At 39.1% G+C, this 16,931-nt stretch overlaps 1 protein-coding gene across 7 annotated transcripts in view; it reads right to left on the reverse strand.

Annotated features, from left to right (window-relative positions):
* Positions 1–16,931, reverse strand: part of AFG2A (AAA ATPase AFG2A) — a 161,496-nt gene that overhangs the window by 94,506 nt on the left and 50,059 nt on the right. The window contains exon 13 of one of the 7 annotated variants that reach the window (XM_088056675.1): positions 16,299–16,931. The exons of 5 other annotated variants lie outside the window; for them this stretch is intronic. In XM_088056675.1, the coding sequence (XP_087912801.1) occupies positions 16,906–16,931 (26 nt within the window). In that variant the 3' untranslated portion in view covers positions 16,299–16,905. Of the gene's footprint in view, positions 1–16,298 lie in introns of those variants that run through there. One more of the 7 variants, XM_088056669.1, reaches the window with a different exon arrangement.

Raw genomic sequence — 16,931 nt, forward strand, 5'->3', positions numbered from 1 at the left:
GTTACCACAACTTTGCTGCTGTTTCTGAGTCAAAACTTTCAGCCTTCACTTGGTGAGGACCCTCCAAACTCCAGGAAGCAGAGTGTGAGTAATATAATCACCTTTAAGGACTTCATTTTAAAACACAGACATGACAAAACACATTTATATAATATTTCTTCATAAAATCTGGATAATTTTATTACCTGAACAAACAGAAAATCCCTTGTGTAACCCAGCTAAGATGCTTACCTCAGTGACACTGCATGGCAGTGATTGCTATGAGCTATTTTTCTCTTCAATAGCTTTTTGAAGCCGGTTCTTTCATTAGCCACTTATCCCTGTTAGTCACCAGGTAGCCGCTTATCCACTCAATGTAATTATCTCCTTCAACTCACAAGGAATACAAATAGGTATTTTTATTCCATCTTTGTTCCCCGTTCACTTTTGCCTTCTTTTTAATTAGCCAAGTTTAAAACTGTAACGATAAAAGCCACCTTCCCTTATCTGAGAGTGGCTGAACTCCCTGCAGGACTGATGCTGATCTCTGAGCCTCCTCCACAGCACCATGTAGGCACTGGCCACATTGTTCCATCCCAGAGCAAAACACCAAACTATATTTATATCACCCCCATACTGCTCAGCATATATCTTAAAATGCTTGTTTGGGTTTTGATTGTTGCTGTGCTCAGAGCAGATATTTTCACTGGCACTGGGCCATCCATAAGTAATCCCTCAAACAAATACTTTGCGCTTGGGAAATCTCTGGCAGGACCCTGTAGCACACACGCACAAAGGAGAACAAAATCACGCTGCAGCTGCCCATGCAGGTCTGGTTAACTCCCAGCATCTGCCTATACAACCTTTTATCAGATTCTGTGTAGGTTTTATTTATGAAGCTTAAAGGAAGAGCTACCTGCAAGGAAAAGCAGAGTCTATCCCATGGCACAGTGCTGACAGAAGGGCAACTTGGGCTCCTCACCTCTTGGGGCTGGCAAGTTCAGGTTTTTTCCTGTACAGCGCCCAACGTGGTGCTGGTCCATCACCACAGCTCCCAGTAGCCTTCCTAAATTTACTAACATAAGCAGCCAATCCACAGCGCAGACACTTTCCATCTGGATGATGAGAACAATTTGTGGCAGCAGGAGGATGTTATTCTGTGCACAGACCAGCCACTCAAAAACCCTACCACAGATACGCAGCCTGTGGATTGCGCTACTATTTGCAAGGCAGCGGAGAAATTATTTCTTTTAAGACTTGGCTTCTTTTTCTGCCCCTAAGGAGGAATGTGGTGCAGTGGTTACCAGCATCACAACCAAACACAGACTTCTCTCAAAGTCTGGGTGACTAAATGGATGCTATTTAAGAGCTCTGGTGCAGCTACAATTAGACCTCTGCTTCTCCACAAGCATCTAATATGACCACAAGCAGCATCTCAATCATGTCATTTGCAAACAGGGTAAGCGCTCCCTGCTTGCCTTCTGGTCTGCAGCATTGTGCCATGATGACCATAAAATCCAGAGAACTTACATCCTAAGATTTTCCTGGATCCTTTTGCCCTTTTCCTTTCCACAAAGGACAGTAGGGGGACCTCAGAATTCCCAGCTCTTTCCTCTCCCCAGGCCCAAAGTCCAGCTTCGTGCTTTGCAGACAAGACACCATGGAGGATAGGGCTGCAGCTACTCAGAAAGCAGTATGCTGTCCAGACTACCCAAAACACAGAGAAGATGCTTGCAGAACTTCATGATAAGCTGATTAAATTTGCTGAGCAAATATATTTTCCATGGCCAAATCTAGGTGAATCCTTCCAGGGAAAGCAATCCTCCTGTTTGGATCATCACCAATCCTCCAAAGATAAAGAGCCTGGAGTTTTTCAGAGACTTGATTTAATCTAGACAAATTATGCCTTTCTTTTTCTTTTTTTTAATTCTCAGAATCATCTGCAACATCGTTGTGAAAACTTAAAGAGACAAGTCAGCCCAGAACTAAGAGCAAGCCCAGAATGTTTCAGTCAGAGTGGTTAATGTTGGACATTATTCCTCTAGGGGTATATAGGTTTGGTACCACAACAGTCAAATAATTGGAAAGAATTGAGGCTTCTTTTTTGTTTTTTGGCCTTGCTTGGCTCACATCATTGAGGGAAAAGGTACAGCTGCATCAGCAGAAAGTCCCCACCAGAGCCTTCTGTTAACTTAGCCAGAGAAATGCAGTTCTTGGACATTCAGCTACACCAGCACCATCACAAATGTGCAAACCTTGCCAGCAGACCAGCCACGAGCAGAGCTTCAGGCAGGCAAATCAAAACTCGTGCAGAGGGGAGAATGATTGCCAAGTTACTTAAATTTCTGTGAATTCAGGTTTATGTGTCATTTAATTGAATTTCTTTTCAGTTGAGGGCCTGCACATGCTGCATTGCTACTGCTAGCGATTGCCAGCTGACACTTCTCTGGGAAGAATATCTTGTGTGGAGATTAAAGAGAAGGCAGGAAACGAGGGTATCTTAAAAGGAAATTCCCCACATTTTTTTCCCCTCTCAGACTATAAAACAGGACAAAGATGATTTCAGGATTAAACACAAGATATCTTTGCGGCGTCACTTTCAGACCAGGTGAAAACTGAAGTGAAACTGAGAGCACAAAAACACAAGACGGGGGTTTTTTTCTACAGTATTTTCATCAGAGATTTTAACTGGCAAATATGTAAAGCTACATTTAGCAGCTTTAATTTGAAGGAGAAAAAAATATCCTCCTATTTCTTACTTTTTCTACACATTTTGGAATATAAGAAACCACTTCACACATCCTGGAGAGCAGTGGTGTGCCTACATAACACAGTAAAAACTAAGTAAGAGGTAAAGAAAACAGAACCAATGATTCAGCCCAGTGTCAATTTTGTGCACATTAAACAAATGAGCAATAAACATAAACATTATCAGAGGGCTTACAACTCCTTAACAGAGGATAAATATCTCCTATTAATTTCAACATTCATGTAAAAAAGTCACTATTACTGTTATCTCTAATCTCTTTCTCCTCTAGAGACTCAAAATAAATTTCAGAACTAACCAGATGGTCGCTAAGTATTAGCAAATGACTTTTGATAATAAAACCTAATTAGTTCTGACCTGATCTCCATCATGCATTATCAGCTTTGGCCATCATAAGAACTTTGCAGTCCCACAACCACTACAGACAAAACTTGGACAAGGAGTCTGGTGGAAACCTTCACTCCCTGGGCTCCCCATGGCCCCCTGATTTTTTTGCAAGTGACTTTAAATGGGACTAAGAGACATATAAGGAAATTAGTACTTGCATTAATAGCTCGTTTGTTATTAAGTTATCACTTCCTTTTAACATTAACACATTCTGCAGATTTGCTATTCCATGTGACAGTATTTCAGGCTTCCCAGCAGAGCACTCCAGGTGCAGAGAAGATTCCTTGCTGAAGCCACAATTTTCCCTTTATGCTTTACTAGAGCCAATTCAAGCCAGAATAACATAAAGCAAAGAAACAAAACCATTGCAGAGCTGTCATTTAAAAACACAGATTTTTTTAAAAGGCTTTAGGGGTATCATTTATGAAACACAAAGAGATTTCCTTCTTTAGCAGTGTTCCAACATATTACTCTTTCGTGCTTACTCCAAGACATGAATACACTTGCCTAAAATGTCAGTGAGGTATTTATACAAAGGCAACTCTTCAGCAACCTAGTATTGTGAATACAAAACAGGAAGTACAGTAATTCCACCAGAATATGTTAAATAATGCTCAGTATAAACTGTGCTCTTCAATTAATAGGCAGTGTTAATCCCTCCAGGGGAAAGGGAGATGTGAAGTGTGAACTGAAAATACCGACTCATGATAAAACCTGCAGGTATTCTTCCCCACAAAGTTTTTTGTTTTGTTGGCTTGCTTTTCATTAAGGGGATTTTTCTCCCTCTCCCCTCCTAATAGCAGATAGGAGAAAACAGAATTTGCAACATAAATGGGGAAAAAAACCCAAAAAAATCAATGGTTGAAGTTCAATGACACTGTAAAGTGAAAAACATGAAAACAGAATAAAATAATAGTACAATAAATGCATAATGATACTTCAAACTCCTTCCAGTTCTCATGCTTTCAGTAACTAAGCTTTGGAATAACTATGTAACATAGAAGGTGCAGATCTAGGAAATTACTCCATCGACAACTTCAATAAAGCTGTACTGGTTTGCAAGTGTCACAACTATTTAGAACAGGATGTAGATAAAAAGACCATATAATACTGACCAATCATCAGCCACTTAGCTGATATCCCATCAAACAATAATTAAACTACAAGTAGAAAGTGAAAAAAAAAATTTCCTTTTAAGCATTAACCACCATGAATTATAGAAATGTATGTTTTTTTATTTAAAAAAAACAAAAACTGATTAATAAAAAACACCTACTCCATAGTGACAGACACTCCAAGTATAAAATCAAAGCTCTTTCCTTACACATGTCGAATAAGAAAATATTTTTAAACAGACAGAGCTCTCAAACACTAGTGAGGCAACCTAATCAGCAGTTTCCTCTTTTCAAAACACCCACAGTTGCTTTAAAAAAAAAATAAATTCAAGAGCTTCCCAAGTCCAAAGACCTGACACAAACAGCCTCTGCAAATCCTAGACAGAGAGAAATCAAAGCTCCTCTTTTGTAAAGTCTGACAAACCTGTATCTATTTACAGATGTGTAAGAACATCTCTTCTGACACAATTCTGTCCCAAAGTCTCTCTTCCACTTTCTCCTACAGGCACGGGATTTGGAAATCTCCGTGCAAGCTGAGAGATGGAACTTTGGTTTGACTGCCATCTGCTGATCCCAAGTTCTGGGAACCTGAAGAGTAATTTAAAAACATGTGCACAAAACTTTCAAAATGTTCAGTGTTTCTTCTTCCAGTTCTTGGCAACGAAGAAATCAGATAACTAGAGATAACAGGTGTCTTTGTTTAAAGAAATATAATTAGACTAAGTGTCCAGATACTTAGTATCCTTTAGCTAATTTTCAGATAAGCAGACAAAGAAAATTTAATAATTTCTTGTGCATGAATAAGATGACTGTTGAAACAAAAGCATGTAATGCCCAGGGCCATTGTGATAGTCAGAAACAGAAAATCAGGTGCAACAGCTGCTCTTCAGAGAAAAGGGAATCACAGTTGAACCAACTATTAAAAAACCCAAAGAAAATACAGAACAATAATTAACTACCTTTATATTCTCTTCCACAAGGGAAAACACCACAACAACCTGTTTTACCACAAAAATATTCAATATAAAAAGTTTTTGTTTCATCATGCTCCAATGAAACACACACAAAAGAAAGAAAATTCACCTTCAGGACCCTGACATTTGTCCTTTTACTTCCCTCAAGATAGCATATACCTGGTGAAGGGCTGAATGATGTGAATATGATTACACCAACCACCCCTTTCGAAGGGAACACACTATGAGATGAGGACAGGACTTGAAGTGGGGTTTTTTTCTAACCCAGAATGTTTTTTATCTGTACAAGCCAACATTTAGACACAGCACTACTGCTCGAAGCTGAAATTGAAGCAGCAAGATTTACTCTCGTGCTCCATAGAAGAACATTTCTTCTGGCAAAACCAGCTTTACCTGGTGCATCTACAAAAGATGACTGTGCAGCCTGCCCATGTGCAGGAAATTATCAGCCCAGGGCATTAGGACCATCCAGCTGAGAAAGAACCAGGTTCATTTTCCCTCTCTCCCTCATCTCTGGCGAGGTGACAGAACTCTTACATCCAACAAGTTTTTCTCAATTTTTTCCTCCAGCAAAGCTTAGTTCTTTTGCTCCATTATTATATGAGAAATGAAGAAAAGCAAGTGATTATATTAATAATTATTTAGGTATATTTTATATATATATGTTATATTTATATAAGCAATGTTAAAGGGTTCAGATTTGCCAAAACAAGCATTGTTTCAGCCCTGTTTGCATGCATGGTATATTTCTGCCTAATCAGATACTGACTTTAGTCACCCTTTGCTAGTTCCTAAAATTCCAATTCTGCAAACATTCAAATCCACACTGAGCTTTACAGTAAAGCCTATACATAAATGATTCCAGTGTCAGAAAGAAATGCAATCCTCAGCTTATGGGAAAAGAAAATGGTTTGAGCACGGACTGAAGGAGCTCCAGGTTAAGATCTTTTGTATCAGTATTTTTATAAGATCCATATGAATAAAATGTAAACCCATGGAAATCCTACCACAGAAGAAAAACAAAACAACAAAACAAACCAGGCTGCCATTTGAATAATGAGTTTGCATTTCTCTGTGAGCCCAAAACTTCAGGTGGCATGCCAGGTACACAAATTCTGGCAATTCTGAATCAAACCACAATTTTTCTTCCCTTAGAACAGTACTAATTAAAATCATTTATTTCCAAATGTCTTCACTGTCTCAGAAGGTTAATGGTTCCAATTAATATTTTCCCTTTTCCAAGAGCCTACATTATTTATGTTCTGTCACAGCATGGCTGGCAGATGACGTCAAAATATGCCTTTGTTGTGGAAATGTGTCTGCTTAAACAGTTTCTTTATTTGTGATGTGGCGTCTCCTGTGAAACATACTCTATTTTCACATGAAAAACAAAGGCAGGACAGAGTCCTGTTAGCTACAAAGCCAGGAATTGATCTTGTACAAGTGCTGCACGTGATCTAGAGCCTTCAGTGGTGGCTTCTTTCCTTTCCCCTGCTCTGTTCACTGGAAAGTAACTCAAAGTAACCCAAAACAGAGGAAACACAAGACTTCCCCTTCAGCCATAATTCAGAAATCCCTTCACATGCAGTTGAGGTTGCACAGAGGGAAGAATTTTGAGTTCTGTGAATGTTAATCAGCAATTTTGGGAGGAACAGTGACGGAACTGCACCTAATGCCTCAATTACAGTGCCTACAGCAATTACAGCTCTTTCACTTTGTTTCCATCACTCTTGCTCACGGTGCACAGAGGAGACAGAGGCCTTCAATAAGAAGATGTCAGTCTTCCATAAGCAGTACATTGACATAACTGCAGCAAGGAGCACAACCTGTTTCCACGGCACTAATTCTCTGCATTCTTCCATCCCTTGACAAGACTTTTTCTGGAGAGAGAAGCAACATCATGAAACCCCTCTCTGCTGGTACACAGAATCAAACCATCATTTAAGAGTGATATCCTCTGCAGCCAGTCCTTCTGGATTAAGAATAAGGTTTGCACTGCAGCTCCCCTGGGAAATGTATTGTTTCTAAGTACAGGCGGGGAAGCTCAGAGGAGCACAAGGAATACGAATCAATGGGGAAATCTAGGATGAAGTCAAGTTACATTTCCTCACACCCACTCAACTGGAATTGTTAGTGCATCAAGACAACAGAGAGGCTCAGATATCAGATCAAACTAGTACTTAAGCACTAAAACAGGTATTTAAGGACTTTAATACACTTCAGCATTAAATGCATGAAAGAACAGTTTCAATTTTATAGATGTAAAAAAGAGAGTATTTTTTTGCTAGCAGAGGGTATTTACATTCCTTAATAAAACTAAAATAAATGCCCATTTTATAGGTGCAGGAACATGTTCCAAGGTGTGTGTTTGCCAATTACACACACCCCACATGCTGACTGATGAACACACACACCCTGGCGTGTGTTCTTGCTTACATAGCTCACGTGCCTCCCTGTTAAGTAATGGAATAAGACTTGCCTTGCAAACTGGCTAACGCCGCCTCTCCTCACTCGGTGACTTCTGCAGAAAGCATTCACCGCTAAGAAAAACAACTTCTGAAGCACAGCTAAGCTCTCTGTAGTCTGAAGAAGACTCACTCTTGTCTGTGAGAACCAACACAGTGATCCCTCCATTTTCTGTGCCACTCTCAGGAGTGTTTCCCCCCAGACTGCGCTGGCACTTAGCACTTTTCTTGTGCATTGCTGCCTACTGTAAAGACACAGCCCTCCTTACAGATTGCTTATTTTCCTACCACCTAGTAAATCTCAGTGACTGCCTGTTTCACTGTTTTCCTCTTCATAAACAGATAGGCAAGCTTAGGTTCTCCACACAATAAGGTACGCTCTTATACAAACTCCTTTTGGAATGATCATTCTCTTCAAGATTTTTAATTTTTTTTCATTTTTGTTTTGCTTCTACTTGCTTATTTTGCACCCAAACCAGCATGAAAAACAGGCTCCTCGTTCTTCTCCCTTTCTTTTTCAGAACCAATAAAAAACAGTGCAAAGGAATACAAATTCCCTCAAGCTCATTATATTGTGTGATGCTTTATCTCTCATTCCTCTGCTTCTCTGTTTTCAGTAAGAGTCCAACTGTGCTTGTCAGGATCTGTCTGGAGATAACAGCATGCACTGGCAGGGGAGAGGCCTTTCCTGTTACCTCTCTATTGCGACACAATACAGACCCCTTCAACTCCACCTACTTTTCCTGTATAAAATTCACACCTCCTTTATGAGGTTTAATACCAGCAAAATTATGTCATATAGGAGCCATAATTTCTAATGATTGAGTTATTCAAAGAAACAGGGATGAAGACTGATGGTAAAGAACTGTCCAAGACTCTCAGAAGACAGCAATTGGATAATATTCAACGTAAGTAAAGGCACCGCACCAAGCATGGGAAATTCAATATTCTCTTTATAAATAAACCGATGTGCCATGAGATGAATCATTACCACTTCTCAACAGTGATGAAAACTCTAGTTTGGTTCTTGGCAGCAGTCAAAAAAGCAATTCTGGTGTTAAAAATTCAGAACAGCTAATAAAAGGGTACAGATCAAACCAGAAAACATCACTGCGTACCCACACAAACCCAGGTTGCACCTTGGTCCCCTTCTCTCCAAAAGGATGCAGTAGATCTGGAAGAGGTTCAGAGGAGGGCAGCAAGGATGATCAAAGGCATAAACCAGTTTCTGTTTAGGAATAGCTGACTCCTTTCATTCTGCACAAAACAATATCACACAATCAACACCCCCAGAAAAAGGGCTGTTCCCAAAATTATATTTTCCAGCACCTGACTGGGAACAGCACTTCAAGAAGATGCTGCAGACAGCAATCAAAGTATTGTTGTGAAGTGTGTTCAAAGCACACATACCTGGTTTATGCTTCTCTGTAACACAAGACTTCATTTGCCATGGAGGGAATACACTTACATGTAAAACAAAGGAAGAAGTGACTACACCCTCTTTAATTGAATTCTTCAACTAGGTAAGAATACGTAATATGTAACCTCCAAAACAAGCAGTCACTTCAGATTTCCAGAACTGCTGAATCCTGCCTGGCACCACTCAATCAAAATACCCATTTAACTTTCAGACCCTTTGCTCTCAATCACTTAGTCATTTACATGTTTTTCTAGGTTATCCCAAAAAATATCGCAAACTGTCCTGAGCCTGAGCCAACTTTGACAGTTGCCTATACATGGAATCATACACAGCCTACAACACCCCTAAAATCTTGTTATTATGCCTATACAATCCAACCCTGAGGCATCCAAGCGATCTAGCAGTCATCCAAGTGTGCACTGTTCACAGGAGATGTAAACATCTCACATGGACATGGAGAGCCCTAGTTTTGCACTTCAGTGCACATCGATCCTTCCACACACCTTATGAAATGATACATTATTAATCAGTCACCTTCAGATTGCTCCCTTTCCCCCTGTTCTACATTATTACAGTACCACATTCAGCTTTATGTTAAGAATTTAACTAACATCTTAGAGAAAGAACCTGTCTTTCCTGAACAAATCCATTGTCTTTCAGTGTTACATACCCTGCATGGGAATGGTATTTCCATTTATCCCTGAAAGTACGTGCATCACATGTGCAAGATATTCAGCTTTCATGACTGATAGAGCAAATAGAATTTAAAGTTAGATCTCCTGGAACAAAATAAAATTTTTCTAAAAATCAGCTACTGGAAACTGTGCCTGAGATCTATTTTTCCTTCTCCCCACAGAAATTTCACAAAGAAACGGTTCTAACCAACTGAAAGGACTAATGATGGCATCTAATATCCATAAAGAACACAAAATATTACTAAAATCCTTACTGAGAAACAAGTGCATAGCACCTAACCCCTAAATGCAGCTGCTCTTTAAAGTCCTTTACTGATGTAAAGAGCTTGACTGTTATCTCAGCTTGCTCATTATAAAGCTCTGAGGTTCAAAGGTTTTCTAAACCTAAAATGAGAAGTGAAAAGGTCACAATCTTTAAGTGGGCAACCAAATAGTGGCACTGTGCACTGGCCACCTCATCCCCCCAAGCTGCCCTTGGTTCTGACTGACACTAAACCAGTGACCTGTACAAAGTTAGGCCTTCCATTTCACCACAACTTCCCTTTTCACTGGAACAGCTCCCTACCCTATTAGGGGAGAGATAACTATCAACAGTTAATATAGAAGTCACTCAACATTTTATATTATAAAATAATCCATTTAGTAGCTTATGCTGTTCGGAGCTTTGACCTTCTTGTCCTTTCCAAGCTGGCTGGCTGCCTTAGACTGATTTGTTTTGTAATGCTCCAGTCAAAACATTTCAGCTGTTGCATGAGAAGGAGACCAGGAAAAATGTCACTTTATTTACAGTTCATAAAAATTAATAAAAATAAAACTCTTTCACCCTAACCTTTGGAGAGAGGTCTTGAGACCTGACCACATTACGGAGGACTTGAAATATCTCAATTTGAAAAGGCTTTGTGAGGCTTCTTGACATTTTGTGGATACATTTTCCAAATTTTGCCCACTCAAAGACTGATCCTACCACGGCTCAAGGAGTCTGCAGCCTGTGCTGGATTTAGGCTCCCAAAATGACAGCAGGGAAGCGACCTCTCCCCTTATTGGAGATGTTTGAATACAGTCAAGCCAAAGGAGAGAGAAGACACCAGAACGAAAAGCCTTATATGAAGAGAGAACAAATTGAAAACCAAGAGTCTGGACACTGGGGCAAAAGCACTCTTTGGTTGTCAGAAAATATCCTGGGTAACAGGCAAAAATCCCATTCTTGCACAGTAGACCCCACCAAAAAAAACAGCAAAGGAGCTTAATGTTGTCAATTTATCACCTATTTGAAGTAAACAAGTTTTTTGTGGCAGACCCAGAGGGTCCTGTACTGCTGATAACCACAAAGATCTCAGTATGACACAAACTGATAGAACCTGATAATTCCTCCCCAGAAACTAGTGATGGTTCATCTGATTTTAAACAGTGTTAATCAGAGCCCTCAAAAGCAAGGAAATGTGAGTATTAAGGTAATTAAAGTATAGGCAATCGTAATGACTTGCAGAAATAATTTTCTAAATGAATGCAATTTAATTAATCATGCACAATGCACACATCTTTAATTAAGGTAAATAGAGACTGCAGTATGATGCACACACTGAGGATGAATGAATTAAGACTGCAGCCAGTTCTTAACTCATGAGTGCTCGACAAACACGTCCTCTATAATGCTATTTTAATATAGCATACACAAAAAGCTGGACAAACACTCTGCATTTTGCATCCACAAAGAGGAAAGCTGGGCAGAAGACCAAGTGCAAAGCAAGCTCTAAATGTATCTGTGGCTACAGCCCAAGTACCGTAACTGCGGCCCTTTCTCGAGCTTCTGCAGCTCTCAGAATTACACTTATATCCCTTCCAGCATCACTCCCATAAATATTTAAAACCCAAGGCAGTTTGGAATGTCTCTTCTTTAACTGTTATCACCATCCTAAAGAAGCTAATTAAATATAATCAAGATTCATGCCATCCAGCACGCTGACTATGGAATATGCCTTGCTGCATTTTGCTTCTCTGCCTCCTGTGTACTTTGCTGTACAGGTACATTACACTTAGTCATAAAATTATTGTTACTTCTCTGGATGAAGTTTTTTGTTTTGTCACTAAACCTGCATGAAGAATAAACTTGACCCAACTCAACACTGAGGAATTTACACCCAGTTTACAACAGGTACTGCTTACATGCCCCGCATTTTTAGAGGCATTATTCATTTTAACCCCAGATATTCCCATGTTATCTTAGAAATACAGCATAATTTCCATGTCACAGTAAAAAAAAAACCAAACACATAAAAAGTAACAAAACAAAAAACAAACACAAACCTCCAAAATCACACCTGGTAGCAGAGTTACTCATTGAACCAGGATGGCATTTACAAAACAGACATTTAGCTGAGAGCCTTTCCAAGTTCCCAATGTGTCCAGAGGATTGCTAGCACCCTGTGTACCTTAGCTGGACTCTGTGACCTCCAGGCAGGAGGTCTGAATAAGAACAAATTTTGGCCTGTGGCCTTTACCTTTCCATCTCTGGAATGAAATAAATACACATTGATATCTTGAAGTAAATTTTCTGGCATGTGCTGCAGGGAGGTTTATAAAAGTGTAAGTGATGCTAAAACACCCAACTGAGCTGACATAAGGAATGCTTTCCACTATAAGCAACAAGAGAAGGGTGTATCGACTTTTCTGTTCTATTTGAAGTAAAACTACTATATTTTTACATACATTGTTTAAATGTATGTTTTCACAGACAAAATAAAGCCAACTTGTCCTGGCCCTATAGTGTATCTGCTAAAGGAGAAAATATGCAGCCCAGCAAGTTTTCCCTCCAACCTTTCTTTTCAGGCAAGTAATAAATCTTGAGTGAAAAAGTCACTGTGCTCTTCAGCTGTCACCACTAAGATTTTGTTTTTTAAAACCATAGCAGCCTTAAGGCTGATTTACTACTCAGCCCTCCACACTCTGACAATCGAATAGTTGGAAACAAAAATCACTTTTGCACACCTGGAAATATTTTATTTGCTGTGCTCATGAGAAAACAAAGTTTTCATCTGTGAGGAAGGAGGCAAGGGGAGAAAGGGAAGCGAGACAGAAGGGAGATTGAGGTGAATCTTAAAACCTGGTTCTTGACTTAAAGAGGTACAAATATATATATATATATATATATATATGTATATATGAACCCCAAAACTACCTCTGCATAGTAAAAGTAGTCAGGATCTTTAGAAATCATGGATTTGCTAAGTAATCCAGCCTCAAAGCCTGGAATTCTCAGCCCCTTGAAAGTCTCAGCCAGTAAACAGCACTGCTCATCAACTGTGTCAATTCAGCCATTTCAGTTTGGCAGGTGAAAAGAACATGTGAAAACTTTTAAATAATTTTATTTTACTCTTTTGCTCTTCTTTTTTTAAAAAATAAAGGTAATAAGCTTCTAATCACCCTAAATTGTAAAGATCTGATATTAATAAAGGCAAAGTTGAACCTCTGAAAAACTTTTCAGAGCACCTCTCCACCCCAGTCAGAGTTGCAGGTTTAAGAAATTTAAGAGGAAAAACTCAAACACATACCAGAGAAAACCAATTGATGGAAAATGTGATGGTGCCAAAATTGTGAAAGTATTTTAGAATATCAGATCCTCTTTTCCATGTCATGTAGTTTGATATAATTTTTCCCTAAAGCTTCATTTTCTGAAAATTTATTATATGCTCCAGAACAATCTTATCTTCAAAAGAAATCCCACATCTTCTGTTATTTCAAAGAGCCATACTTGCACCTGGGCAAGATGATGTAAGTGCTCTAGGTACCGGCTGACTGAAAAGGAGACCCACAAAATCTCCCTCTCTGTTTTTAATCCCAGGGTTTTACAAGAATATGAGGAGTGTCCTTTGACAAGCAGAGAGGCATTTCAGCATTTAAAGTAAAAAAAAAAATAATAATTAATGGTCCAGCAGTGTGAACAGACTTGGTGATTGCATTCCCTCACTTTGATTCCTGCTCCAAAATACTGCATCACAAGAATACAACAGGTGGGAAAGTTAAATGTTCCTGCACCATTTCCTTCTAAAAAGCACCCAGTCTTGGGTCCCCTGTACTCCAAATCTGGATGAAATCTGCACAGTTGAGAAATGGCAGCAAGAGACTTATTCCCCTTTTCCTTACTCTGCTCCTTCCCTACCACTGAAAGACACATGGATGGATTATGTGGCTTCTAAATCTACAGGGAAACAATAATAATAATAATAATAATAATAATAATAATAATAATAATAATAATAATAATAACAATAATAACAATAATAGTGGAAAACTGAAATCCTACCAAGTCACAGTTGTAACACAGGAATAACTTTTAGTGAGATGTATCTGGCCAAAACAGAGATCACAAATAGGCAAATATGTAAATAGGAGAATATGTGACGTGGTACAGAGGTAAGATTGTGCCACTGCATCTGACTGCATCACCTGCTTTGTAACAGCACATACACATCTCCAGACAATAATGAATAAATGTGTAAGATTCTTTCCTATTCCTTTTAACTTGTAAAACTGAAGACTTAAATATTTGAATTTCTTCCATGAGCCTTCAGAAAGGCTGAACTTTGATGTTTTTAAAGAGGAAAGATTATACACTTTTGCTGCAGGCAAGAAATTATAATTTCTTTACTGATTCTGCCAAATGGTTCTATCACGCATTTTTTATTTTCATCAAAACAAGCCACTTTAAATTAAGATTGTCCCATAACTACACAGTAATCAACATTTTGAGGGGCAGATCAATTTGATAACTCTCTGCCTCATTTCTCTGCCCAGAAGATTCCTTCAAACCCAACTGAAGCATAGAGGAAGAGAGTTTTATTCCCTTTTCTCATGCTTGGCAGTTGCTAGGAAGAGTATCAGCTGCAGTTCTGTTTTATTTTGTTCATGCAACCAGAACAGAAAACTCAGTGTTATCCACATGACTCAAACTAAATAAGCTAAATTCAAAGCCAGTGGTTAATAGAATGAAGTCAACAAAGCTTACATAAGGAGCAGCAAAACCTGCAGGTGATAGAAAAGGAAAAAAGTAAGGAGGAAGACTAGGGAGCAGGAAGTTTTTTAAAAGCAAAATAAACATGCAAAAGGAGGCAGGAAAAATCCCCTGCACCGGCACAATATGCAAAATACATGTTTTTATAGCAACAAGCAGGATGATTGGAAATGGGGAGCCAAGCACTGCCCTCCTGTGTTAACAAAGCATTTGTAAAGGTTCAGCTCTTCAGTATTCTGGTACCAGGGCAGCTTCCAGTTTAAATTACACTGAAGCCCACAAATGCAGACAAAATCCAGACCATCATCAATCTGGAGACAATGGGCAATGCTGACAGCACAGCTTCCCATTAATCTTCATCTGTCCTATCACATCCTGTCATTCTTATGCAAATAGCATATTTGAGGATACATCTTTTCTGCACCCCAAGATAAGGAGAAGTGAAGCTGTCAGGAGCACCAGGATGTCATCCTGTACCACGGGGCCATCCCTTCACTCAGCACCTCGTGTTTTACATCACAGCTAAAGTGTTTTGACATTCAAATTTGACCCAGCAGGAGGGAAAACCATCCGATGCAGCAACGTGCATATTGCTTCCTGTGCTGAAACACTCACCGAGGTCCCTGGGGATCTGACAGTCTCCCTTTCTTGCCTGTGTACCCTTGCTAAGGGAGTTTGAAATGCTGCTTAAGAGGGGAAAAAAAAAGATTTGCATAGGTAGGTAATGATACCAATTCCCAATTCGCCCTTCTCACACTAGAACTAAGCCCAGCACTAGAGGACCAGGAAAATAGTTCCACTGACAAAAGGAAAAAAAGGGCACACAAATGAGTCGGTCTAGGTTTTCTTCCATGGAAATCTGTCTCACCACACCTGAAAACTTGTTCACATGTATGTCCAGACAGAATGTTTCATTTCAAGCTGAGCAATTTATACACAGGGTTCAAAAAATTTTATGTGGGGATGAGTGATCTCTCATTAGGACAACTGATGCATAGGAAAATACAAACAGGCTTTGAATCATAAGCAGCTCCATAAAGTAACTGCTTCATATTTTAGGCATGAAAAATCACTCCCGAGTGGGTAAGTCACCAAAACCAAAGGCAGTTTTTCCAGTTATTGCTCATCAATTCTGCTTATAGAATGAAGAAGAAAAGTTAAGATTTTACTATTATTACTGACTCAGAGTGTTTTGTTTCTGTATCACTTTCAAAGAATGTTCAGAACATCTTGTTCCAGAGTATTTCCCTTCCAAGAGAAATCACTTTCTGTACCATACATGGCTGAAAACAGTACGTGCTGGGTTTGTATTCTTACAGAAAATAGAAACAATTCCAAAGTCTCCCCAGCATCACATGAATGAGATGCAAAGTAGCTGAGACACAAACACAAGACACAACTTTAAGATGCAATAATATTTCAATACAATCATGACATCTTAGAGAAATATGTTATTAACAGGCATCTGTGACAAGTCCAAACAAGTTTCCCATTACACATAACGTTGTATAAAGTCTGACTCAAATCTATTCAGTCTCCGAAAGCAACATGCTGTGGTGTTTCCAGGGACAGTGAAGTCTGCATAGGCTCAGGGGAATACCCTTACTTTTGATATCCCCACGTGCTGTTTACAAATTACAAGAGATTAATCATCACATCATTGTCAGTTAAGCAGAAGCCACATAAATTAAAATGCTGGATGGATTGTTACCAATTTTGCAGGCATAAAACACACATTCCTCAAACATTTCTTGCTTTGAAAAGCTGAAGAATATTGACAAAAAACTATTCCAGACATTTTCGCAGTCCTTGGAAATAGAAAACAGAAACTGCATTGCACTTTTATACCATATGCAAAAGTCATGCCTTAAAAAAATACCACTGTATGGTCACCATGCATACCTATAAAAAACAGGACACTCATTGTCATACATAACTATTTCCATATAAAATATTAATTTCACAAATTCTTACCTTCTCAAAGGGATCACCAATTACAGAGTAAACTAAAAGCCCCCACTAAAAGATTTCCCACTACTGAAGTACAAATGCTTTCTGGTGTCATCTTTCTTCCAGGGAAGGGAAAAAGTACAACTCATGCACTGCAAATATTGCATGGAC

This window comes from Pseudopodoces humilis, chromosome 6, assembly GCF_049639895.1.
Source record: "Pseudopodoces humilis isolate 2021_Gansu_Grassland_sample_001 chromosome 6, ASM4963989v1, whole genome shotgun sequence".
Classification (NCBI taxonomy): Eukaryota; Metazoa; Chordata; class Aves; order Passeriformes; family Paridae; genus Pseudopodoces; species Pseudopodoces humilis.